This window comes from Furipterus horrens, unplaced genomic scaffold (genome assembly GCF_987537825.1).
Source record: "Furipterus horrens unplaced genomic scaffold, mFurHor1.1.pri manual_scaffold_5, whole genome shotgun sequence".
NCBI lineage: Eukaryota > Metazoa > Chordata > Mammalia > Chiroptera > Furipteridae > Furipterus > Furipterus horrens.
Genome location: NW_028327175.1, coordinates 127,175,168 through 127,201,192, shown reverse-complemented (window position 1 = coordinate 127,201,192; position 26,025 = coordinate 127,175,168). Strand labels below are relative to the sequence as shown.

Sequence of the window (26,025 nt, the reverse complement as noted above, 5' to 3'; positions counted from 1 at the left end):
GAGACATCTAGAAGCCCTGTAGGGGGTCTCTGTAGCCACGCGCTGTCCTTCTTTTACTTATTTCTCTTCACACCAAGAACATCTCATTTCAGAACCTCACAGTGACATACAAATAACAGGTATAAGAAGGTGATAAATATGCATAAAAACTGCAGAACAGACAGGGTGAAGGTCCCCATTCCAAGGACTAGGTCTGAAAACTGGGGAAGAGGAACAGACAACCCCCAGGGGAAGTGAGACAGGCTGCCCCAAGTCCAGGAAAATGAAGTAGTATATGACATAAATGCTCCTCCCACCTGACAGATGAGTACCTTCTCCTCTTTGAAGGTCCAAAGAAAGTCTGACATCCAGACCAGCCTTGGTTGTCAACCATTCTTTATTGCTCAAAGTTCCAACTGGGCCTGATAATTGAGTCCAGGCTGCTGCCAAGCTGTCATAAGCTGAACTGTGTCCCCTCCAGTTGTATGTTAAAGCCCTAACCCCCAGAACTGCTGAATGTGACTATTTGCAGCTGGGTCTTTAAAGAAGTGATGAAGGTAAAACTGGGTCATTAGGATGGATACCAAGGGCATACTCAAAGAGATGACCACATAAGGACAGCAAGAAGGCAGCCATCAGCAAACCAACGAGAAAGAAAAACTGCCAACACCTTGATATTGGATTTGCAGCCTCCAGAATGATGAGAAAATAATTTTCTGTTGTCCTCCAAGTCTGTAGCAGCCTGGGCAGCCTAAACATGAGTTCTCTGGACTATTCTATGAACCAACTTGTAACCTCTGCCATGTAAAGTGGTATCAGAACCAGACATTAGGCCTTCCTCTCCAGATTCAGGGAGGTGAGAAGAAGCTCGGCTTCCCTAGTCAACTGGTGAGGACAGGGCTACATGGAGCCACTGGTGTGTACCTAGAGTCTCTGTTGTTACTCTTGGTTCCAATGGGCCCCAGGCCTCCTGCTCTTCCCCTCCGAAGGCATGGGTTCCTGGGGTTACTTCCAGTGTCCAGTACATCCTGTCAGCTGGAAAGCACCTTCTGTATTCGTTCCCGCACTTCCTTTGGTCCCAAAGACATCACCATCTCAGCTACAGGTGGTCCCTGCTAAGAAAAAAAGAGAAAACATTTCCTATGACCTTAAGTGCCAAAGAATTAATGCCCAGCCTCACTGCAAATCATACCCCAGGCCAACCCCAAAGGAGAGAGTTTGCATTTCACTGTCTTTCGTTTCTGAGGATGAGGCTGCATCCCTGGAGTCTGTTCTTTCGTACTGATATGTCTGTTACGTCTCATCAACTGCCAGCTCCATGAAGCATGAAGGAAGGGGGTATGTGTTTTATTCACCACTGTATCTTCTGTATCTAGTATGGTGCTTTCACATAGTAGGTACTCAACAGGTATTGTCTGTTGAATGACTGAGTGAAGGGAGTGCTCATGTCTCATTCATCTTGGTATGAAAGATTAGTCAGTGCTACCAGTGAATGATACCAAAATGAATAAATGAGAGCTCCATGGACCAATCCAGCCCATCTGCCCGCCTCACCATCTGTCCACTGAGGACCACTCGGAGGAGTTTCATCACGTCACTATGTTTGGTGTCAGCCAGATCTTCTGACAGCTTCTTCAGTTCTGCATTCAGTATGTCCTGAGTTAAACTTGTACCAGGTCCTTCTAAAAGCCTAAAAGAGGGACAGTCTATGAGGGGCATGGACCAATGGCAAGTGGGTGGGAGGGAGAACTATGGAAGACTATGTATCAGCTATAATAAAAAGAGCACAGGCCGGCTGGGGAAGAAGGGAGAGAGGGAACATCTACTATACCCACCCCCCTGCAAGTTGGGGAAGAAAAAACCACCAGGGAACCACATATACAGAGAATCCAGGCATGTGGGCATAACACAGGGAAATGAACTGCGTACCAAAATAAGAGAATTTACTAACTGCTACCTCTGTTTATGTAACTTCTATCTTCAGTTTTCTTACCCGTAATGTGGGGATGATAAGAGTATTTGCACGTCACAGAACTATGGTGTGGCTAAATCAAAACACGTAAAGCACTAAGTACACTGCCTGAATAGGCAGTAAGTACTCAAAAGTATTAGTTCTTATACTTCAGTAAAAAGTTAGCTAATATTTATTAGACCCAAGAGCTCAGAGACATTGCAATAGGATCTAAAAAGAAATTCAGGAATGGGTTAGATGTAGGATGGAAGAATAAAGCCCTCTTGGAAATGATCTAAAACACAGCTTCAATACTGGGGAAAAGGGGAGACTTCTGGAGCTGTGACATAGAAGAGCAGAAAGGAAGCAACCAAGAGACTGCAGCCCCAGTAAGGACCCTGCCACCAACTTGCTACAACCATCCTTTGACCACAGATTGAAGAGCTTAAGAATTGAAGCTCAGTTAGGTAAGCAAATTGCTCTTTCCAGGCAGTCCAGCTGAGATCCTCTCCCAAAATCATGTTTCAGATCAAGAGAAATTCTGTATTCAGTTATAACTAGATTTGTAAAAACTTCGCCCCAGCCCTGATGCAGAGGTAGAGCAGGAGATGGAGGCAGGGTGGGAGTCTATCCTTCACTGAACAGGGACTGAGGCAGTTGGTCCATGATGCCCACTCTGATACCACCTACTTACAACAGCATCTGGATGGCACTACTCCAGAGGTTGGCTCAGTGTACAGCCCTGCTGGCTCTGGGTACCAAGTTCATGAGTTACCTGAGCAAACAGCCTTTCAGTGCAGACAGATCTCCTTACTACCTCTAGGACCTGAGCAACTGAGTTCAAATTTGAGAGCAAAGTAATCATTCTTACTGCATCATTAACTGGGTCACATGATTGCTATTATTTATGAAATGGAAGAGATAAAATATCAAAAATATAAAATTTAAAGTGGGGGGAAAAAATACAACACTCTCCTTAGTGTCATTGTGGGGAAGCAATCTGCCAAGGAGCAGATGAAAGTGACAGGCCCCAGGTGGCAAACAATGGCTGTTCAGGACTGAGAGCTTGGCATGGGCACAGAAGGGACTTGGAGAGATCTGGCAGCTTCTGATCATTTATGTATCAGATTTCCTACCTTGAATGAAAGCTCCAAACTGCCTCTAAAATCAATTCCTGCAGCAGGACAGGGAGTTAAGACACTAATCCCAGTGAATTACAACTAATAGCCCCTATAGTGGAATGTCCAAAATTAAGGGAATATTATTACTCATAACAACAGCTCTTGGGAAGTTATCTTGGTGCTGTACTTGCAAACACACTGAATGATGTCTATTCAAGATTATTCATTGCAGCATTATTTGTAACAGCAGAATCTAGAAGCAATCCAAATGTCCATCAGTAGGAGGGGTGTTAAATGGTGGTAAAGTGGTATAATAATGGGATAGGTGTAGCTGTAGAAAAGAATGAGAATGCTTTCTAAGCACTGGACAGATCAAAATATATATTAAGTGAAAGCAAAAAAAAAAAAAAAAAAAAAGACAGAGAATGGTATTATTGTATTGTGTCTTTTGTATAAAGAAAAATGGGGAAAATAAGAAGTATTACTTAGATAAAATTAAGAAGGGTAGGCTCTGGCCAACTAGCTCAGTTGGCTAGGGCATCATCTCGATATGCCAAGATTGAGGATTTGATGCCTCATTAGGACACATTCAAGAATTAACCAATGATACACAGGGAGAAACTGCAGTGTCTGGCATCAATGCCAGCAGAGGCCATTGACCCTTTTCTAAACCCTCAGATATGGCAAGCTGGTGCCATATCTGAGACACCATCAATCTGGCTAACACTGTTTGACCCACCTTGGAGATCCCCAGATACTCTGCCCCACCGAACTTACAGGCCCACCCAACCTGCTTTTCCATATGAATGGCTGGTGTTGGCTCATGTTTCACAACTTCCTAAATCCTCTCAAACAAGCAACAGCTGGCCTTGGTGAGCCCCAGGCTGGCCCTAGCCACAGCCAGCTTAGATTTATAGCTTGGCTTCACCTGGGAATCTCCAAGCGCAGCACAAGTAGCAGTCATCTCAGATTGCTTTATAGCTCAGGAAGGGTGGACCCAGGCAAAACACAGGTGGGTGCTGACCCTGGCCTGCACCACCCAGGAAACCCCAGGGCCAGTGCACCCAGTGGACAACTATAGACCACGTCAGAGCACCACCACCCTGGCCCTGCACAGCTGATCCTCCACAGAGGGCAAAGGTTGGTGGTCAGTGGTCACAGATAATCCTTGCAGCTGACTGGCCTGGGTAAATCCCTCCCACTGATCTGCCAACAGCGGTCAAGGCTCAATTATAAGAGGAGGGTGTACTCAGCCCACACAAAGGGTGAACCTCGAATACCCGGCTTGGGTGATAGGGGAGGCTGTGCCACTGGCCCCTACAGGATGCCTACTTCCTCAGGCCATACTACCAAGACACATAGTCAAAGCAGCTATACCTAATACACAGAAACAAACACAGGGAGGCTACCAAATTGAGAAGGCAAAAAAATATGGCCCAAATGAAAGAAGAGAACAAATCCCCAGAAAAAGAACTGAACAAAACAGATAGTCAACTTATCAGATTCAGAGTTCAAAAAACTGCTGATCAGGATATTCAAGGAACTCAGTGAGGACCTCAACAGCATTAGAAAAAGATCCAGTCAGAAATGAAGGATACACTAATTGCAATAAAGAACAACTTACACGAAACAACACTAGAGTGGATGAAGTCGAAAAGCAAATCAATGATATAGAACACGAGGAAGCAAAAAACAACCAATGAAATCAAGAATAAGAAAAAAGACAAAAAAACGAGGATAGTATAAGCAGCCTCTGGGACAACTTCAACAGGTCCAACATTCGCATCACGGGGGTGCCAGAAGGAGAGAAGAAAGAGCAAGAAATTGGAAATATATTTGAAAAACTAATGAAAGAACACTTCTTTAATTTGGTGAAGGAAATATAGACATGCGAGGCCAGGAAGCACACAGTCCCAAACAAGATGGACACAAAGAGGCCCACTCCAAGACACATCATAATTATAACGCTGAAGGTTAAAGATACTCTTCAAAGCAGCAAGAGAAAAGCAGTTAGTTACCTACAGGGGAGTTCCCATAAGGCTGTCAGCTAATTTCTCAAAACAAATTGCAGGCTAGAAGAGACTGGCAAGAAATATTCAAAGTCATGAAAAGCAGAGACCTACAGCCAAGTTTGCTCTAGCCAGCAAAACTATCATTTAGAACCAAAGGGCAGATAAAGAGCTTCCCAGACAAGACAAAACTAAACCAAACCATTATTATATGAAATGTTAAAGGGAATTATTTAAGAAAAAGAAGATCAAAACTATGAACAATAAAATGGCAATAAATACAAATCAATGAACAATTGAATCTGAAAACTAGACAAGAACAGAAATAGACTCATGGATATAGAGTGTTTTGATGGTTGCTAGATCGGAGTGGGGAATGGGTGAAGAGCGGAAGGGATTAAGAGGTACAAATAGGTAGTTACAGAATAGTCATGGGGATGTAAAATACAGCATAGGAAATAGAGTAGTCAATGAATTTATACACATGAACCATGGACACGTACAATGGTGGGAGGATCGCCTGAGGGAGTTGGGGGTGCTGGGTGGAGGAGGGGAAAGGCGGAAAATTCAGGACAACTATAATAGCATAATCAATATAAAATAATTAAAAAAATAAAAATAAAAAAGAATCAACCAAAGAATGTATAAATAAGTGGAACAAAGCAATGTTTCTCTCTCTCGAAAAGCAATAAAAAAAATTAAAATAAAAGAATGGTAGTAACATACAAAGGGTTCTGGAACTGCACAAATGGGGGACAAGGGTTAAAAATGGGACTCCTAATATACATCTTTTTAATCATTTCTAGGTTTTAAACCCAGGCTTATGAGGTTTGAATGTATCAATAATCAAAATATTGAATTTAAAATTTTAAAAATTATAAGAATAGAGTAATATATACATATCCTAGAATATGGACAATTCACAAAGAAAATTGCTAGGTTTGGCTGCCTTTCTGTTAGGGGTTGAAGCAGGAGGGAAGACATTTTTTGCTATAAACCCTCCTATACCATTTATATTTCTTGCCACATACTTATATTCTTTTTTTAAGAAAAATGTTTATTTATTTTTAGAGAGAGGGGAAGGGAGAGAGAAAAAGAGGGAAAGAAATATTGATTGGTTGCCTCTTGCATACCCCTAACCTGGGACCTGGCCTGCAACCCAGGTATGTGCCCTGATCAGGAATTGAACCTGTGACCTTTTGGTTTGAGGGAGGGTACTCAACCCACTCAGCTACACCAATCAGGGCATACTTGTATTCTTTTCCCTTCAAATTGTATATTATAACAATAGATTGAAGGTCCCTAGGAATCAGGCACTGTCCAAGCACTACATAACAAGGAGAAGCAAGAGTGGTATCATTAGATATGTGGTCTCAAACCCACCTGCCTGGGTTTGAATCCCTCATCCTCCAACTTACAAGCTGCATCATCTTCTCTCCTTCCTTCCTTCTGGCCTTCTGGCCTTCCTTCCCCCCTCCCTCCTTCCCTCTTTCCCTTTCTCTCTTTTTCTCTTTCAAAATTGATTTTAGAGAGAGAGAAACATTGATTTGTTGTTTCTTTTATACATTCATTGATTGACTCCTGTTTGTGCCCTGACTGGACATGGAATTGGCAACCTTGGCATATTAGGATGACACTAAACAACTGAGCTACCTGGCCAGGGCCTAGCTGTGTCATTTTAGACAAGTTATTTTTCTTGCTTTTGTACATAGTAACAAAATTTTTAGCTGGGTACATGGCTGCTAAGTTAAAAAAAGTACATTTTCCAGACTCCCTTATAGCTTGGTGTGGCCATAAGCTAGCGAGATTCAGGTGGAAATGAATATGTAGCTTTTAAGCCAGGTTCATAAGGGGGAGGAATGCCCTGTCTACTTCCTCCTTTTCTCCTTCCTGCTCTGGCTGAATCCTGGGTGGTCCCTCAGCCACTGTGGAGCACATGTACAAGAGCAAAATCTAAGGATGGTAGGACCTTGGAGATGTGGAGGAAAGCAGCTCACCCCTGGACTGTTAGGTAAAGAGAAATATACTCATTAGTTGGGAGAGAATCCCACCCTCCATCTACCTTGTCCGGAGTCTCTGCAGAGAGAGCAGCCAGTACGGAGTGTGGGCAGGAAATCAAAGGGATAGACAGAGAAATTGGGTCTTGGTGACATATTCTTTGGACCCTGTGCTAAACCCCAAGTCAGCCCTTGTTCTGACCAGTACAATTACCCAGACCAGTCATTCATTCTTCTCCACAGTTGTTTCCCACCTTCGTCATTGAAAATGTTCTGGTACTATTACAGTAAGAACTAGTATCATCTCCACCTTTCAGATGAGAAAACGAGCTCAAAGAGGTGCAGTAACTTGCCCAAAGTAAAGTAATCTGGGCAGGTGAACTAACTGGGACTGAATGCATCACCTGTTCCAGGGAGAGCCTGGGTTCCTCTGGGCTGCCCTCCTACCAAGAGTCAGTGAGGAATTAGCTTACCAAGAATGTCTCACTAGCCATGGGTTGTGCTGCAGGCCCAACTGACAAGCCCTGGGGTAAAGGGCACCCTGGGGGAAGAGGGTAGGAGGGTGCAGAACCTTGAGCTTGGCGTGCAGGAACTCACCCCAGCACACGCTTGGCAATCACATCCGCCTTCTCTGAGATGGCACACAGCTGTGCGTGTCCCACAGCAGGACGAGTCCACAGGTAGGAGTGTGCTGGGGACAACAGGTCCTGCAAGCGGCAGATGTGACCCTAGAGGAAGAGGCGGCCACTCAATGCACTGGGGACAGGGCTGACACACTGGAAGGGGAATAATGGGGGTGCTGCAGTCTCCCGAGCTCCCACCCCCACACCTGTCTCAGCAGGATGATCCTCTCCATATAGGCTGGGTCCAGGACCGCCCTGTCTGACAGCCGGCTCCCAAAAGCTTCCTCCACAAGCACCTGTAGCTTTCCCACCAAATGGCGCCTCTGGGTCTCACTGTTCACCAGGCGACGAAGGTGCAGCCTGTGGGAACAGCCAAAGGAATTCCCTTTATACTCACAGAAGGAAAGAAATCTGGCTAAGGTCTTAAACAGGTAGCTTTTAAAAGCAACCTAGAGCCTGAGGGGGCTTGGCTTAGTGGATTGAGAGCAGGCCTGCAAACTGAAAGGTCACCAGTTTGAGTCACAGTCAGGAGCACAAGTCTGGGTTGCAGTTCAGGTCCTCAGTTGGGGGTGTGCGAGAGGTAACCAGGCAATGTTTCTCTCTCTTTCTCTCTCATTCCCTCCCTCTCTAAAACAAACAAACAAACAAAAAACCCCAAACTAAAAAAAAAACCTAGAGACATGCTGTTTTAGTGCTTTTAAAATAGTAGCTAACATTTTAACTAGAAAGAGATCACACAAGAAATTCCTGACTTCTCTTTTTTTATAAAATGATTTTATTTATTTTTAGAGGGGAAGAAAGGGAGGGAGAAAGAGAGGGAGAGAACAACCAATCAGTTGCCTCTCACACCCCCCCACATGGGGACCTGGTCTGCAACCCAGGCATGTGCCCTGACTGGGAATCAAACTGGCAACCTTTCGGTTTGCAGGCTGATGCCCAATCTACTGAGCCATACTAGCCAGGACTCTTGACTTCTCTTGTTGGGAAATCAGATCTGGCTGCAAAGCCTCGTTCCCCATGCTTCAGTTGGCTTGAGCAGAGTAGAGGCTGCCCAGTTTAGAATAACAGAACTTTCTGGTTTGCAGTCCCTCTCTCCTCCCAACCTCTTGTCTTTCTCCTGGCCCACTGCCATCCCCTGGGCCACCTGCCTGACCTCTACAGGCACCCATTTACAAAGCAGAATCAGGAGTGTTTCCTTTCTCTTATAGCTTGAAGCATGGACTCTGGTACAAACGGCCAGAGAACAAAATGGATTTCCAGGATTAAGAGCAATGCAACAGGCCCTGGCTGGTCTGCCTCAGTGGACTGAGCACCAGCCTGCAAACCAAAGGGTCGCTGGTTTGATTCCCAGTCAGGGCACACGCCTGGGTTGCACGCCAGGTGCCCAGTTGGGAGCACGCAAGAGGCAACCACACATTGATGTTTCTCTTCCTCTCTTTCTCCCTCCGTTCCCCTCTCTAAAAATAAATCTATTTTTAAAAAAAGTAAAAAATGAAAACATACTGCATGACTGCACTTATATATTAAATAAAAAAAAAAAAAAAGAAGAGCAATGGGATAGAGTTGTTTGAATTCAAAGCTCCCAGTTTAAAAGTTCAGGTTTTTTTTATTGGTTGAAATTTTCTCCCCTCACAGTCCTAGCAGGGTAGCTCATTTAGAGTATCATCCTGATACACCTGTAGGGGCAACAAATATTCCCTGTAAAAAGTTTCAATATGTAAGGGCTTTAAATATTCTTTGTAAGAAGTAGCAAGGACTTGCTAAAAGGCCTTGGAAAAAGGAATGTAAGAAGGAGTGTTATAGCAATTAGTGATTTACAAGCTAAAAGCACCTCAGCCTCTATCACCCCCCATTTGCTTGCTTGTGTCTGGTTTATAACATTTGTGAAGGTTGTGCTTTGCAGAATGTCTAGCCCTTTGAAAATAAATTGCTTCACAGGGAGTTCGTCCCTGGCTGAAAAGCTATGCTGCCGCCGAAGATAACCTTATAGCCTTGCTAATTTCTGTTCCTGTTACTGCCAAGACATTCCTGCAGTCCTGCCCAGCCCCCTCTTCCTAAGGCTGTTTCCCGCCAAAGAAGAAACAAAGAGACTGCACCAGTATAAAAACCCAGCGTTTAGACTCCATTGTAGGTTGAAGCATGTTAGAGACCTGCTCAGGGTCTGCCCAACTCCTGGCCATTATTAAAATCCTTTGCTTAACTTTATACACCACTTCAGAGTGTTCAATCTCGCCTATGTAGCTGTAACACACCAACATTATGGGTTCAATCCCTGGTCAGGGAACAAACAAGAATCAACCCATGAATATATCAGTAAATGGAACAAGAAATCGATGTTTCACTCTCTCTAAAAACCAATCAATAAATTAAAAAAATTAAAAAAAATTCCCCCCCCTCCAGATTTCTTCTGTCTTGTTCTCTCCTTTGGAGGCAGCAAAGCCTTTAAGACTCCAACCCTCCAGCTGGGCCGTCAGTCCTTGGTCCTCTTTAGGCTGCCCTCGCCCTGTCCCTAGCAGATGTAGAGGAACATGAGATAAAAAGAATGAGTAGTGCCAGGCAGGGACCCTTGTCGCTGGCACGGAAGAAAAGCAGGCAATCAGGGGTGGGTCAACATCTCATGGGCTCTGTGAACTAGACAGGCCTACGAGTGAGGCAAGCCCCACCAGGTTGTCACAGCAACTTAAATGACCATTTGGAGCCTCAGGATGGTCACCTCTAATGTGGGAACAACAGTGGGCCTCCCTCGCAGGGCGTTGTGCAGATTAAATGAGGACCTATCAGTAAAACACTGAGCATAAGGCCTGCAATGCTACCACAAATGGGGCTGGAGATAGGCAGGGCTCTGAACAGAGGCCTCAGCATGTCAAGAGCATGGGAGGGGGAGAGCCCCTGGGAAGCTATCTGGAGCAGAGTGGCCAAACACATAATAATGATTTTTTTAAGCAATTAAAAAAAAAAATCACATGAAGTTGGTACTGAGACTATTTCTAGGATGCCCCTAGTAGCTAGAGGAGAGGGAAGAAGGAAAGGAGTCAAAGAACTGGTGTCTGTACCTGAGATAACACACGCAGGGCCCAGGGCCTGGGACACAGTAAGTGCTGGATGACTTCATCACTGCTATTACCTCCCGCCACAGCACTAGCACTGCTGCTGCCAGCCATACTGCTCTCTTTACTGTTATAAACTAACCATAGCAACGCCTTGGGTATTGGGACATCTAACATAACAGCTTCAGCTGCATTAAACCTGTGGGCATCCCAAAGCCATATCTCCTCCCCAATTCACACTAAGCAACAGCCCACTTCAGTCCTCCTCTGGACATCCCATGTGCTTCAAGGGGACTAGAGCGGGTCACAAAGAATCCCTCAGTCCTTGCCCCATCTTCCTGACATACTGCTTTCTCCATAAGGTAGAGTACAAGTTGCATTCAATATGTATATTGCATTTGTTCTTGAACGCCCCATTCAAGAGCTGTGCACTGCTTACTGAGTAAACTTGGGTCAGGTAGGAACTCCTGTCTTGGTTTCCTCGTATGTAAAATAGGGAAAAATCATACAACTGACCTCACAGGACGGCACCAAGGAGAGTCTGTCCCCAAATCAGTGCTCAAGAGAAGATGTCAAGGAGTCCCTGCAACTGTGCTACAAACCTGCTTGCTGCTTTGCCACCCATGCCCTTAGACTTGGACATGTCCACAATGATGGGAACTGTAAGTATGTTTGGAGGTTTCTCAGTGAAGGACCACTTGAAACATGAAACAGGTGGCATGAGAAAGTGCTCGTTTAGTGTTGGCAGGTGGGGGGGTGGTTCTAAAATGAAGATGCTCCCCACCAGGCTTTGATGGTCAACAGAATCTATATGAAGGGTGCCCAGAAATAATGGTAATGATAAATAATACCTACCATTGATTGAGCACTTTCTATGTGCCAGGGGCTGTGCAAATGCTTTGATGCAACATTTAACTCAACTCTTACAACAATTGCATAAGGTGAATAGTGTTATTAGCCTCATTTTACAAAAGAGGAGACAAAAGCCTGAAGAGGTCAGGTGACCACCTGTGGTCATACAGCACTAGACACCTGAGCCCACAGTCAAAATCAGGTGTATGCAACTCCAGAGCCCACAAGACCCTCTGTGTGGGGACCCATCATCAGCAAGAAAGCCCTTTTCCACTAGGGGTTCTCTAGTCTAGTCCCCCACTCACCTGTTGAATTCTGGGAGCTTCTCCAGGTCTAGCAGGGCTGAGTGGCAGGTGATCCGTGTCAGATCAAACTGTGCTATCAGCTCTGGCAAGGTCCTGCCCATCTGGTTCTCTGCAAGCAAGGTAAGTCCAGCTGCTCAACTCCCTTCTTCCTCCCTCTTTCCCTCTGCTTTAACTACAACAGAAGCTAAGTGTTGGAAGCTGAGTGAGCATGCTCTGGGCTCCCCATCCTATTTTCATCAAAGGGACATCAAAGGCCCAAATGAGTTTTCACTTGCAGAAAGGGTTCTGTCGTTAAAGGAAAAAAACTAACAAACAAACAAACGGTTTGAAAACAATGAGGCTTAACCCACCCTCGCTGCCCTCAGAAGAATGAGCTGCAGGAGCAGCATGCCCACTGTCTAGCTATACTTCAGGAGACTCTGATTCCATGGTTCTGGGTGGGGTCTGAGCACCAGCATGTGTTTTAGTTTCCTGGGTGACTCCAGAGTGCAGCCAGAGTTAAGAATAGCTGTGCTGGGGGTGCCTTCTCAGAAGCAACAGCTCTGTCCCACACAACCAGTGGGCACTGCAGTCAGACTTCAGTCTACAATGAGCCCCTGCCACATCCCTTACTAGCTGTGTGACAGTGGCAAGTTACCTATCCTCTCTGAGCCTCCCAATCCTCTTACAAACAGTGGAGATAATACATACCTCCCAAGTCTATTTTAAGGATTAAATAAGAGCAGAATAAACAATAAGCAAACTATTACGGTCTCATTTTCGGAAATCATCCCCAGAAAGAGGTCATCCTATTTGGTGCTTCTCTAAGATTCAGCTCTAAGTCTTGGGCCAAGGATAAGAGTTCAGACTGGAATAAACTGGGGTCACAGTAATACTAGTAATACTGTTATAGTACTAAATAATTGAAATAAACAGAGAAGCTGTAGTTTTTGTGCCTACTGTGTAGCAGATACTGTGCTAGGGCTTTACACTCATAAGCTACGTGAATCCTAACTTACACCTAAGAGGTAGACACTTAGTCCCATTTTACAGATGAAGCAACCAAGGCTCAGAGACCATAAGCTCCTTGAGGTCAAGGAGCTTGTCTTGTTCACTGTTGTACTTCCAGTACATAACAGTGTCTAGCTCAATAAATATCTGTGGAATGAAAGAGTAAACTTGTGCAAGTTCATCTAGCTGGTTAGTGGCACAAGTGGACTGAGGACCAAGTGGGCCTGGACCCAAGCCTTGGCTCTTCACTGCTGTGGTCCCACTGTGACCTCTCAGGTGAGTGGGTACCTGCAAACCCTGAGCCACAGTTAGTAATGATGTCCAGCAAGGTATCTGGGAGGAAGCCGGCAGCAGCAAAATACTCCAGGAAAATGTCCCCTTGCCTCTTGGACAGCTTACTGCCATCCTTGTTGAGGAGCAGGGGCAGGTGGGCAAAGTAAGGCGGTGACCAGCCTAGGGCCTGGTAGAGGAGCAGGTGCTTTGAGGTGGAGACCAGCCACTCTGAGCCACGCAGCACATGGCTAATGCCCATGTGGTGATCGTCCACCACGCAGGCCAGGTGGTATGTGGGGAAGCCATCGCTCTTCAGGATGACTGGGTCCCCCTCTACACTGGCCACTTCATGCTGATTCCAGCCGAACACCAAGTCCTGGAAGGCTGGTGCCTCCTCCTCCAGGCGAAAACGGATAGCAGGCTTGGGGTCCTTGATCAGCTTCTGGGCTACCTGCCCCTTGCTCAGGTTCCGGCACCGATTGTCATACCTGTTGGGAAGTAGAGCAGCATAGCTGCTAAGAGTATTGATAATGGGCATGAATCCTATCTATGTCTCTGATAACTGTATGACCTTGGGCCAAAAAAGTAATCTTCTGTCAGTGGACAAGTGCAACAGTGTTTATAATGAAAAATCAGTGCTGCAGTGAATGTCCTGACCTGGTCCAAACATCCAAGCCCTTGTGCAGACAGTTCACTGAAACTGGAACTTAAGTCATGACGCCACTGCTGACAGGAGTGCAGCTAGTGCAGGACCACCAAGCAGAACCACATCTCGAAGGTTCCAACAAAACACTGCATGTGTGCAAAATGATGCCTGTCAACATCATTTGCCACAGCTCTTCTTTTATAATAAAAGGTTAGAAATGACAAAAAGGTATATTAGTAAGGAACTGATTAAGTAAGAGATGATACAGTGGAATACTATGCAAGCATCAGAAAAACTGTGCACTGATACAGACTAATCCTTGAAACAGGGAGTTGCACAACATACATATTATGTGCTACCATCTGAACAGGGAGGAAGATGAATGATATGCATTTATCAGTGTACATACTGAATGTTCCTGCAGGAGACATAGCAAATTCTAAAAACAGTTGTCTCTGGAGAGGAAATTGAGTAGCCAGAGTCAGGGTTGGGAAAGAGCTTTGTGTACGTATTTTCCCGAACATGAGAAAATCTTACTTATGCAAAATAACAAATAACTAAAATTATGTGTTACTGCCTGGGATCCAATGCAGCTGACAGCTTGACATGACCTTAGTGATCCCCACCTCCTGGTATTTTTGCCCTTGTGTCTTTCCTTTCCTATGAATGTTGGATGGACCTGATGACTTCCTCCTAATGAAGAGGGCACAACCAAAGTGATGAGCTGTCACTTCCTCAATTAGGTTACAGAAACACTCTGGCTTCTGTTTCACTTTCTTGCTTTCTCTGTGGCTCACTCTAAGGAAAGTCAGCTGTCATGCTGTGAGCTGCCCTATGGAGAGGCCCAAGTAGGAAGGAGATGTGTCCAGGCAACAGCCAGTAACGCCCTGAGGTCTGCCGATAGCTTCATGGGCAAATGGAAGCAGATTCTCTGCAAGCTGAGCCTTGAGATGACTGCAAGCTGGCCAAGGCCTTGGCTACAACATTGAGAAAAACCCTGAGTCCTAACCCATGTAAACTGTAAAATGATAAAAGTTTGGGACTAACTTCTTATGCAGCAACAGCTAACAAACACATTCGACTTTGGGGAAGCAGCATGACAGGTTGGGGTTCTCACCGGGGCGTCTGGCGGCTCCTCAGGGCCTCCTTCTTCAGCAGCTCCAGCCGCTGTGGCGAGCAGAAGCAGGGGTAAGCAGCCCCAGTCTTCAGCAGAGCTTCTGTGGCCTGAGCATACAGCTCAAGTCGCTGGGACTGCAGGTAGGGCCCGGTGGGGCCTCCCCGGCGTGGGCTCTCATCAGGGGGAATGCCTGGAGCATGGAAAGAGCGTAATCACCAAATAATAACAATGAGATGCATGTGACACTGGTTCTCAGGTACTGCTCTAAGGGCTTAGCAAACAGAGGAAAGCTTCTAATCCTCGCAGCAATGTGGGAGCTCAGTACTACCACAATTTCCCGTCTACAGATGGAAAGTTAAAACACAGAGTGGTCCAGTGCTCAAGGTCATGTAGAATGGTGGAGGAGGAGTCCAGTGGAGGTGTGCTGGCTCCATGTCCTCACTCCCAACTACACATCCTCTCCATCCATCCTTTCTTTAGGGTGGGGAAACCCACCCTGGCCTGGAACAGCCGACTCAGGAGGAAGACATGATTCAGGGCACAGCCTAGCAGGCCTGATTGGACTCCTGGCTCTGCCCGACCAGTTGTGACAAGGAATCCAGATGTGAAAACACCAGAGTGCCAAGTTGCTTTTATATTTTGTGGTCTCCACCAAGCCTCAGAACCACCATACCAGGGAGATGCCATTATTATCCCCATTCATTAACATGGACACTGAGGGACAGAAGGACTTGGTTACATTACTTGGCCATGGATAAAGGGCGCCACTAGATTCAAACCTGGGTGAGCTGCCCCACAGTCCATGTTCTTAACCACTCACTGTACTATCTCTTTGCATCCCTTACCTTTTGTAAGCCTCGCTGCCTTTCTCTGAAAAGTGGAGCTGACAACCTACCGTGCAGAGCGACTGAAAACTGAAAGCATCAGGGCTCACAAAGCACTCAGCCCAACGGTATACCCTTAACAGATGCAACATAAGCCCTTAGAGGAAGCACGTTCTATTAGTAGCCAAATCCCCAACCCAAGGTCCAGGTTCTTCAGGTCACAAAGGATATAACGAACTATGAATGTTTTCAGGAGAGGGCAGAGAGAACACGGAAGAGTTGAATGATGGTGTTTCTGCCCTCAAATAGCTTTCAAATGAATTAGAAAGATATGAACATGGATAATCCTGCACACTCAACATTAACACAAACTCTGGAGGAGACAGCCTGGGTTGTTTGAACTCACTGGCCAGCACGGAAACCTTGAGCGAGTTGCCTTTCAGACACTCCATTTACTCACTTGTAAAATAACACAAGCTTTTTTGTGAGGGAGATCACAGTAAAGTGCTTAGTGTACTGCCTGTTATGTGCAAGACAACTGGTCAGCTTTGGTCATTATTATTGTTAGTATTATTTAGCTCCCTCTCCCACTGGACCTCCAATTCTTCATTTGTCAGAAAAGAGGGTCAGAGTAGGTACATTTGGGGGTCCTCTCCTGATCTAACTGAATGTGTTTAGCACATGGATGTCCTAGAGTTTAAGAGTGACTCTACTAGGGGAACTGAAAACATACACTCATGGCCCTGGCCAGCAGCTCAGTTGGTTAGAGCGCTATCTCGATATGCCAAGGTTGTGGGTTCAATCCCTGGTTAGGGCACGTATGAGAGGCAACCAGTGAATGTAAAACTAAGTGGAACAAGAAAATTGACATTTTTTTCCTCACTAAAATCAATTTAAGAAATTTTAAAAAAAAGGAAGAAAATGTATGTTCACATAAAAACTAGTACATAAATGTTCACAGCAGTGACTCATAATAGCCAAAAAGTGAAAAAAAAGCCAAATGGCCATTCATGGATAAATAGATAGATAAGCAAAAGGTGGTATTTCCACACAATGACTGTTACTTGGTCATAAAGAAGATGAAGTACTGACATATGCTTCAACACAGATGGACCTTAAACTAAGTAAAATCCAGTCATAAAAGGCCATGTATTGTAGAATTCCATTTACAATACATGAAATGATCAGAATAGGCAAACCACAGGGACAGAAAGTAGATTACTAGTTGCCTGGGGCTGGAGGGGGAGGAATAGGGAGTCACTGCTATTAGGTGACTTCCATCATTTTGAAATGATAGAAATGTTCTGGAATTAAAGACTGATGATGGTTATACAACATGATGAATATACTAAAAATAACTGAATTGTACACTTTGAAATAACGACTTTCATATTATGTAAATTACATGTCCAAAAGAAAAAAGAATGACCCCTGAAGCAAGCAGCTCCAGAGGTCAGCCCCCTGGGGTGCATGGATACCTGTTCTCTGCCTTACCCAAATGCTGGCCTCATTCACACAGTCACACTACACCGGGGCTCCATGCAGGTGACACCTGTCCACCAGCAGAGTGCCTGCATGTAATCAAACTTCTCACCTGGCTCACATGGCATGACAGCTCTGCCTGCACCTCTCATTATTCTGCTCTGTTCACTGTGCTTGGGCCACACCGGCCTCCTGGCTGCTCCCCTAACACATCCAGCACTTTGCTTCCATGGGGCCTTTGCATCTACTATTTATTGCCTCTGCTGTGGTAACTCTTCCCCTAGGCGACCACACCGCTGGCCCCTCGCTTTGTCCAAGTCTCTGCTCTAGTATCACCACCACAGTGAAGACCACCCTATCTAAATAAGCATCCTTCCCTGTGGGTCCCCAAACCTGCTACCCTTTCCTTCATAAAAAGAACAATGACTTAATTTATTTACCTGTCTTCCCCTACTTACTGAGCACAGGGTCTCTGTTGATACTGGAACACTACCTGGGTCACAGTAAGTGACCTTGGTGAATGAATGCCTTTTTATTCATCCAATCTCAACTGAGTAGCTGCTATAACCCTCTACAATAGAAAAGAGAATGAAATCAATTTCTACCCTTTAGGAACCCAGTGTCCAGTTTATAATTTATTAATTAAATTAATTTATTAGTTAAAATATACATCTCAAAAGTCTTAGTATTTCCTGTATTTTTTTCTTGGGGAGCTTAATGAGTCATACCAGTCCCAGCAGATAGGCAACTGCTGACCCAGGGAACACAAACACACTCTTCCTTGTGCTCCTTAAGCTTAGCTGTGTTCAGGATTAAACCTCCCACAAGAAGATCGACTTCAGAGGCTGTACACATTTTGTTTGGCTCACACAATGTGGTTTAAAAAAAAAACCAAAAACCTGAGCTCAGATTTAACAATGGGAAGTATTCATTATAAAACAACAACAGGATTTCCAGCCAAGATGGAGGCATAGGTAGACACGCTTTGCCTCCTTCCACAACCATAAGAAGGATTACATTTACCTCAAAACAAAAAACAACCAGAACTACCAGAAAATCGAATTGCAATGAAGTCCAACAAAGATATGAAGAAGCAATACTCATCCAGACAGGTAGGAGGGGCAGAGAGGATGCAGTGTGACGGCTGTGGCTGCAGTGGTGGTGACTGTTACTGGCCAGCGTAAAGAGCAGTTACACATTTTAAAAGCCGGGAGGGACACCTGGGGAGCAATCCCAGTGCCAGGTCAGACCTTGGGAAAATAAAGCTGCATTGCTCTGGCTGTGAAAACCAGTGGGAGCTGGGGAAGCAGAAGAAACTGCCCATCTCTCATGAGAGGTCTGTTTAGAGGCCCTCCCCATGGTCCTAGAAGGTCCACAAACCCACCCACTCTGGGAACCAACAGCTAGAGGGGCAGCAGTAGCATACTCTAAGCAGGTGAAGTGATGGGTAAAGGGGCAAGTGCTGAGCAAGAGGCATTGTTTCCTCTCACACCCCTCCCCCACATACAATGCCACAATGTGGTGAAACAGGTTGCCTCACACTGATAAATACCTAAGGCTCTGCCCCTTGCAACATAACAGGTGCGACAGCTCTACCTAAGACACAGAGACAAACACAGGAGCCAGTCAAGTTGAGGAGACAGAGAAGTATAGCCCAAAAGAGGGAGCAGATCAAGGTTCCAGTGGGAGAACTAAGCAATGAGGAGATAGCCAACCTAACAGATGTAGAGTTGAAAACACTGGTCATAAAGATGCTCACAGACTTGACAGACAAGATCAAGTACAACAAATGTATAAGGGAAGAAGGGAAGGCTATGCTAAGTGAAATGAAGAAAAATCCACACGAAACCAATGGTGAAGGGAAGGAAACCAGGGTTCAAATCAACGATTTGGAACATAAGGAAGAAATAAACAGTCAACCAGTACAGAATGAAGAAAGAAGAATTGAGAAAAACAAAGAGAGGCTTAGGAACCTCTGGGACAACTTTAAATATGCCAACATCCAAATCATAAGGGTGCCAGAAGGAGAAAAGAGCAAGAAGTTGAAAACTTATTTGAAAAAATAATGAAGAAAAATCTCCCAAATTTGGTGAAAGAAACAGACATACGAGTCCAGGAAGTGGAGTTCCAAACAAGTTAGACCCAAAGAGGACTACACCAAGATACATCATAATTAAAATGCCACGGTTAAAGATAAAGAGGGAATATTAAAAGCAGCAAGAGAAAAGAAAAGTGTTATCGACAAAAGAGTTCCCATAAGACTGTCAGCTGATTTCTCCAAAGAAACTTTGCAGGCAAGAAGGGACTGGCAAGAAGTATTCAAAGTGATGAAAAGCAAGGACCTACAGCCAAGATTACTCTATCCAGCAAAGCTAACATTTAGAATGGAAGGGCAGATAAAGTGCTTCCCAGACAAGGTGAAGCTAAAGGAGTTCATCATCACCAAGCCCTTATTATATGAAATGTTAGAGACACACTTAAGAAAAAGATCAAAACTACGAACAGTAAAATGACAAAAACTCAAAATTATTAAAAAATGAATCTAAAAAAAAAAGAAAAAAAACAAAACAAAAACAAACTAAAAAAACAACTGGATTAGGTACAGAACCACAGATATGGAGATCATATGGAGGGCTGTCACTGGGGAGGGGGAAAGGAGAGAATTGGGGCAAAGGTGCAGGGATCAGGAAGCATAATTGGTAGGTACAAAATAAACAGGGGGACGTTAAGAATAATATAGGAAATGGAGAAGCCAAAGAATTTATATGCATGACCCATGGACATGAACTAAGGGAGGCGGGGGGCAGGGGGTGGATTGTTATAGGGAAGGGAGGTACTGGGCATAGGGGGGCAAAGGGGAAAAATTGGGACAACTGTAGTAACATAATCAATAAAATATACTTTAAAAACCATTTAATTCTATACTTAAATGGATGAAATGTGGCATGTAAATTATCCCTCAATAAAGCTGTTTGAAACGTTCCCACCGCCACTCCCCCACCCCCCTTCACAATAAAACCAACAACAAAAACTCTGGAGTTGTGGTTCCTTTTGAAAGTCAGAAGATTTGACAAGCGGAGCCAGCATGCCCACTCAGAAATGGGGGATTGGAATTTCCTCCAGCTTACCACAGGTCTAGTGCCCCACAGGCACATCTTACACTTGGCCTATTCCTGCCTGCTCCCAGGAGGACTTGAGATTCTGGGATAAGAATAGGAATCTCAAAACAGCCTTGGAGCTTTTCTTCAGGCAGCTTTGGCATCTTTTCAGGGGCCATTTGCCACCCCAGATAGCACAAACGTTCCATCTCTCTAAGAACTCCTAATTTTCCATCCTGGGTCCTGTGGGAGGACTAAAGACTCCTTTCCCAGCCAGCAGCCAGTCTCACCTGCCCACTCTAGCATGTCCTCAATATTGTCCGCTGCCCCTGGCACAAGGCGGGACTGGTCCGTGTCCTCCAGCCGCAGGATAAAGCTCCCTCCGAGCTTCTTGGCAAAGATGTAGTTGTATAAAGCAGTGCGGAGGCCACCCAGGTGCAAAAAGCCTGGTAGGAAAAGAGAAAAGCTTAGACAAGACAGGTAACATGAGCTGACAAGCCTCAGTCCAGGGACAAGCAAGCTCTGCTTATGACAGAATATCTCAGTGAATCCAAAGCCCAAGAAACCGCTACCTCTGTCCCATCTCTCCAGCTAGCACCTAGACAGTTAACACTGCCACAGAGAGGACAGGCTTGTGACTTATTTAGCCCCTCTTTCTGGAAGAAAAAGACTATCCAAGTTTTGGGCATGTCATTTTGTAAAAAGGCTCCAACTGCCCACAAATGCACCCATCATTCTACTTTGAGATTTGCCTCAAGGCCAAGTTTTACCCCAAGGAGGAGAAGCAGAAGCTTATTCACTGAAATCATTATCACATGTGCACTTAACTTATGCAAATTCAATGATGTACTTGGGAAAAAATTAATTACAAATTAAAAATACTGTAAAATGACATTTTCTATACATTCTCTATGCACTGTCATGACTATACTCATCATATATTTTAAATTTTGTCTACTTGAGAGTTTCACTTTACCTGCTGGCTTTAAACACTAACCAAAAGTAACATTTGATTGCATGGTATTTCTCTTCACCTGAATTTAAACTCCTAAGATTTTACTTTTCCATCATTCCTGACTGAACACTTAAAATGAACAATTTTCCCAGGGCTGTTATTTACCCCACCTTCTTTGGTTTAGGACAGGGCCCTGTTTGCACAATGAGCCCATATGCACCTCCAAGTATAGGAGGCAGCACTGGACAGATAAAGCTCCACTGGCCTAAGGCAATCTCATTTCAACACTGATTATGTGTGTGACCTCTAGTTAAGTTACTGCACGTCTATCATAAACCCAGTGGTCCCCAAGATAGAACAAAGGGGGTCAGGAGTTGAAAGCAAGACCTGTTATGTGAAATAAACCTGGATTCAAATTCTGTATCCACCATCAACTAATTGCTACGCTTTGGGTACTTAACTTGTATGAGCTCCAATTTCCTCACCTACTAGAGAGATTAAAAACAAAAAATAAGAAACGTTCTGTAAGGGACAGATAAAAGTGACACTCAAACCAGTAAATGATTAGCAGCAAAAGAGAATTGTAATTTTGAACAACTGTAATTTAGAAATAGAGGGGTTGGAGACAGAGTGAACCGAGTGTGAGGGGCACCCACCATGGAATATTTATCACATGGGAATTATGCATGGTCAGTGAGTTAAGGAAACTTATTCATGAGTTAATTACTACCCTTAGTTGATTTAGTCAATCACATTAGATTGTAACTCCGGAGTATCCAGTAGGGAAAAACGGAGGATGGGGAGGGGCAGAAAGGGGGGGGGTGTTTACTCACATTAGGATAAAAACGGCCAGCTCAGTTCTGGCAGTGCGCACCTTTGAATTGGCTTTTGGCTGCGCCCAGAGCTGCAGATCTGTGAATAAACTGCCTCAGTTACTGCTCAAGTCCTGTGTCCCCGTGTTTTATTGTGAGCTTTTCTCACACTTCCTTATAGGGATGCTGTGAGGCCTAAGTGCTGATCAAAGTACAGCCTTCGATTAATTTTAGCTATTGTTATTATCGGTATTGTTTGATAATTTATGTCTGTAGCCAACAGCCTTTGCCCTATAGGCTTTTCCTGCAAACCAGCAAGGAAACATGAGTTACAATTATTATAATAGAGACTATTGTTTATTAAGTGCATTCTCTAAGTTCCAGAGAAGTGGCTCTGTTGCATTACCTTAGACCCACGAGATGGATAGTATTACTAGTCCTATTCAACAGATGACAAAACTCAGAGGCTCTGAAAGGTTAAGTAATTTGCCCAAGTCACACAGCTAAGAAGTGGCAAAGCCAGAAATTTGTACCCCATCTCAGGCTCTGGCACCCAAACTGGTACTGGTCTGTGAACCATTGCCAGTTCACAACCAAGTAAGCACTGAAACTGAGTAATTGTTTAGAAATTTACAGCAACTTGATAGAATAATATTCTGTTTAACCAAAAATAGGCTCATACTTTGTAAGCTTTAAAGGTTTTTATTTTTCTAGTAATCCATTTATAATGATTTTATAAAAGTATTGATCCATAATTGATTGGCAATTAGAAACCAGTCCTCTCAGCATGGATGGTTGGAGAAGCACGCTCTACATTATACCAAAATACCGTATCACTTTGTGCACTGGAATCTTGCCACGAAGATATCCTTATATACTGACCCCGGGGGTTCAGAAGAGGCATGCACATTGTGGAGAAGGCAAAGGTAGCCTCTTGAGAAAAGAATTTTGGGAGCTGGTGAGGAGGCCATGACAAGATCTCCACTAGAGCATGCAATGGCCCAAAATTCCTTTGTCTTGCTAAGCTCTAACACTAACCATAGGGCAATTCCCTCTGCTCAACATGTTCCTTCTATAGGTTCACATAGCTAGCTCCTTGTCATTTGGTTCTCAGTTCAAACGTCACCTCCCCAACACGGTCTTCTTAAGCATCTTATCTAACCTCGTCTACTGTCCTGCTTCATTTTCCATATGGCACACGCGATTGTCAAAAATTACAGTATTTTTACACGTGTTTGTCGTGGCCATTACAGAGTAGAAGCCCTACTTTTTCGATATCCACTGTATCGCAGCGGTGCAGTACCTGGCAGTTCGTACTTAGTATACATTTGCTGACTACATGAAAAAGAAACCGAACGAGATGATGAGGCCCAATAAACACAAAGAAGTTTCTGGCCATGATTATAATTTCCGCTCGTGGACCTGTTCCCGTCTCTGTAAAATGGGGTCGCGAAGCCCCACGAGTCTGACTCCACCGGAACGGGTTCCTTTGGGAACATCGGGGGGCGGGGACGGACGGTGGGCTTCGGCCTGCAGCATCACGTCCGCTAAAGTTACCTGTGGGGCTGGGGGCGAACCGCACCCGCACCGCAGTCCCGGGACCAGTGCCTAGGCGGGTCTCGTGCAGTCGCAGGGAGCAACCCCAGACTCCCGAGGGCCTCGCCGGCGGAAAGAGCCTTCTCAGGAGCACCGCCATGTAGAGTGGCCACGCTCACGTGGCCTCCGTGAATCACTTCCGAGGACTTCTCCCACCAATCCGCTTTTGCCACAGGGGGCCCAGCCTCACTCCTTAAAGGGGCAGACCGCTTAGCCTGAGAGCCCCCGTCCCGTCCATACGGCTGAGGCTCCGCTGAGCCTCTAGGGGGCAGAGCCACTGGAGCGGGCGATTTCTCAGGCCCGCCCCTCTAGGCTGAGGAAAGCTAAAGCGTGGCAGGGGCCAGCCCGGGAAGCAGAGGAGGAGGGTCTCCATAGAAACCTCCAACTGTTTCCGGCCAGCCCCGGCAATACTAGGGGCTGCTCCGGAGGCCAATCTCAGCGAGCTCTCCTTTTCCCAGAGGCCCCTGCGGGCGCGGTGGGTGTTGTACACAATCATCATGGCGGCGGCCGGGGCCCCGGATGGTGAGTGTGGCAGGGTGGCGGGGGCCCGGGTCGGGCCCGAGTGAAGCGTTCTCTCCTCGTGGATGCGGCCTGGCCCGGAGTGGGGGGCTGGTGGGGACATAAGTGGCTCGGGAGCCGGGCTGCGGCGGCGCCCGGACGGAGTCCGCCCCCAGGCCCAGCCCGCGGCGAGCGCCCACCCCTGACCCCCTTGCAGGCATGGAGGAGGCTGGCATGGACACGGAGGCCGAGAGCGTCGCGGTTGAGGCGCCCGCGCGGCCCCTCAACTGCGTGGAGGCCGAAGCCGCGGCGGGGGCGGGGGCGGTGGCCGAGAACGCCTGTGGCGCGCGCAGCAGCCTGCAGCCGGCGCCGGCGCAGCCCCCCGGGGACCCCGCGGCCCGGGCCTCGGTGAGCAACGGCGAGGACGCGGGCGGCGGCGTTGCGGGCCGGGAACTGGTGGACCTGAAGATTATCTGGAACAAGACTAAGCACGACGTGAGGCTGCCCCTGGACAGCACAGGCTCCGAGCTGAAACAGAAGATCCACTCGATCACAGGTGAGCCCCGGCACGGCCGCCGCCGCCGCCTTCCCCGCCTCTGCTGCGGCTTCCAGGGCTCACAGCGTGCTGGCCGCCGCCCCGGTGTCGGCCCCCGCAGCGCGCACTGCGGCCCCCGAGATGGGTGCTAGGGGGCCCGATACTCAGGCAGGCCGACGAGACTTGCGTCGTGTAGCCAGTAAGCGCCTGAGCGGGGAGTGAAGCCCAGGCCTGACCTTTAGGCCCCGGCTTCTCACTAGTGTCGCACGAACGTTTCTAATACAAGCCACTTAAGGAGCTCGTTAAATCGACAGCTTCCAGGCTCTCCGTCCTGGAGGCTTTGATTCAGTGGGCCTGAAATGCGGTTAGGGATTTACCTTTAGCAAATACCAGCTAATTCTCATAAGGGAAGTCTAGGCAGTAGTGCTGGTAACCATCATGCCTGTCCCTTCACAGGGGCTCCTGTTACTTGGCCTTATCTTTTGTTTATAGAACTTTGCCATCTGAAATTATTTATTTTTTAAGCTTTTTTCCATGTAGCCTGTAAGGTCCATAAAAACAACTTGGTCCTTATTGGTTTTTGTATTCCTGAGGCCTGTGGTCTCTCACTTAATATTTGAGTAATAAGATTGAGGAATAACTTGAAATGAATGACAGCTGGTATTTACTGAGCAGTTACTGAATACTAGGTGCTGCCCTAAGTACTGTTTGTTCTCTCTCGTAACCATTAAAACAAATCCATGCAGAGGGAACTACTGTCATCGGTAATATAAAGTTCTGGAAACTGAGGCCGAGACAGGTTGTGAATTGCCCAAGTGTGCAAAGGTAAGAGGTGGTAGAGCAGTATTCACGTCAGGGTCTGTTGCCAAAGAGGTCTGGTCCAAGGATGTTTTTTTGATTCTTTCACTGTTTGCTACCTTTTCCCAAGGTCTCCCGCCAGCCATGCAGAAAGTCATGTATAAAGGACTCGTCCCTGAAGATAAGACATTGAGGGAAATAAAGGTGACCAGCGGAGCCAAGATCATGGTGGTTGGCTCCACAATAAATGACGTTTTAGCAGTAAACACGCCCAAAGACTCTGCACAACAGGATGCTAAGACCGAAGAGAACAAGAAGGAGCCGCTGTGCAGGCAGAAAGTGAGTTCATCATGATTGTTAGTCCTGGGATGTTTGAGGCTTTGTCCTCTGGAGCCATGGTTGGTGATATTCTCCCTAGAATAAGCTCCTTTTTGGACAGGGCCCATGATGGAAATTTATGGCAGCAGTTGGGTGCGGCTGGCTGTTGAGTGGAGGTGACAACTACCTGAGATTTGCA

The 26,025-nt window shown here is 46.0% G+C and overlaps 2 protein-coding genes across 8 annotated transcripts in view; one reads left to right on the top strand and one right to left on the bottom strand.

Moving 5' to 3' along the window:
• Positions 1-358: 358 nt before the first annotated feature.
• On the bottom strand, positions 359-24,062 carry EARS2 (glutamyl-tRNA synthetase 2, mitochondrial). 3 transcript variants are annotated; one of them, XM_090277744.1, is made up of 9 exons: positions 23,639-24,062; positions 20,605-20,760; positions 14,911-15,100; positions 13,163-13,635; positions 11,885-11,993; positions 7,887-8,040; positions 7,655-7,785; positions 1,534-1,669; positions 359-1,091 (listed from the first exon to the last, which is right to left on the bottom strand). In XM_090277744.1, the coding sequence occupies exons 1-9, from the start codon at positions 23,775-23,777 to the stop codon at positions 1,011-1,013; spliced, it is 1,569 nt and encodes a 522-aa protein (XP_090133870.1). In that variant the 5' UTR covers positions 23,778-24,062; the 3' UTR covers positions 359-1,010. The 3 variants fall into 3 exon arrangements, with proteins under 3 accessions (XP_090133870.1, XP_090133869.1, XP_090133871.1); XM_090277743.1 differs by having other exon boundaries at positions 359-1,094; positions 23,639-24,052; XM_090277745.1 differs by lacking the exons at positions 7,655-7,785; positions 7,887-8,040 and having other exon boundaries at positions 359-1,094; positions 23,639-24,057.
• Positions 24,063-24,109: 47 nt separating this feature from the next.
• UBFD1 (ubiquitin family domain containing 1) overlaps positions 24,110-26,025 on the top strand; it is a 43,741-nt gene continuing 41,825 nt past the window's right edge. The window contains exons 1-3 of one of the 5 annotated variants that reach the window (XM_090277750.1): positions 24,110-24,199; positions 24,393-24,731; positions 25,639-25,847. In XM_090277750.1, the coding sequence (XP_090133876.1) occupies positions 24,175-24,199; positions 24,393-24,731; positions 25,639-25,847 (573 nt within the window). In that variant the 5' untranslated portion in view covers positions 24,110-24,174. The remainder of the gene's footprint in view (positions 24,200-24,392; positions 24,732-25,638; positions 25,848-26,025) is intronic. The other 4 variants (XM_090277748.1, XM_090277749.1, XM_090277747.1 and 1 more) reach the window with 4 other exon arrangements.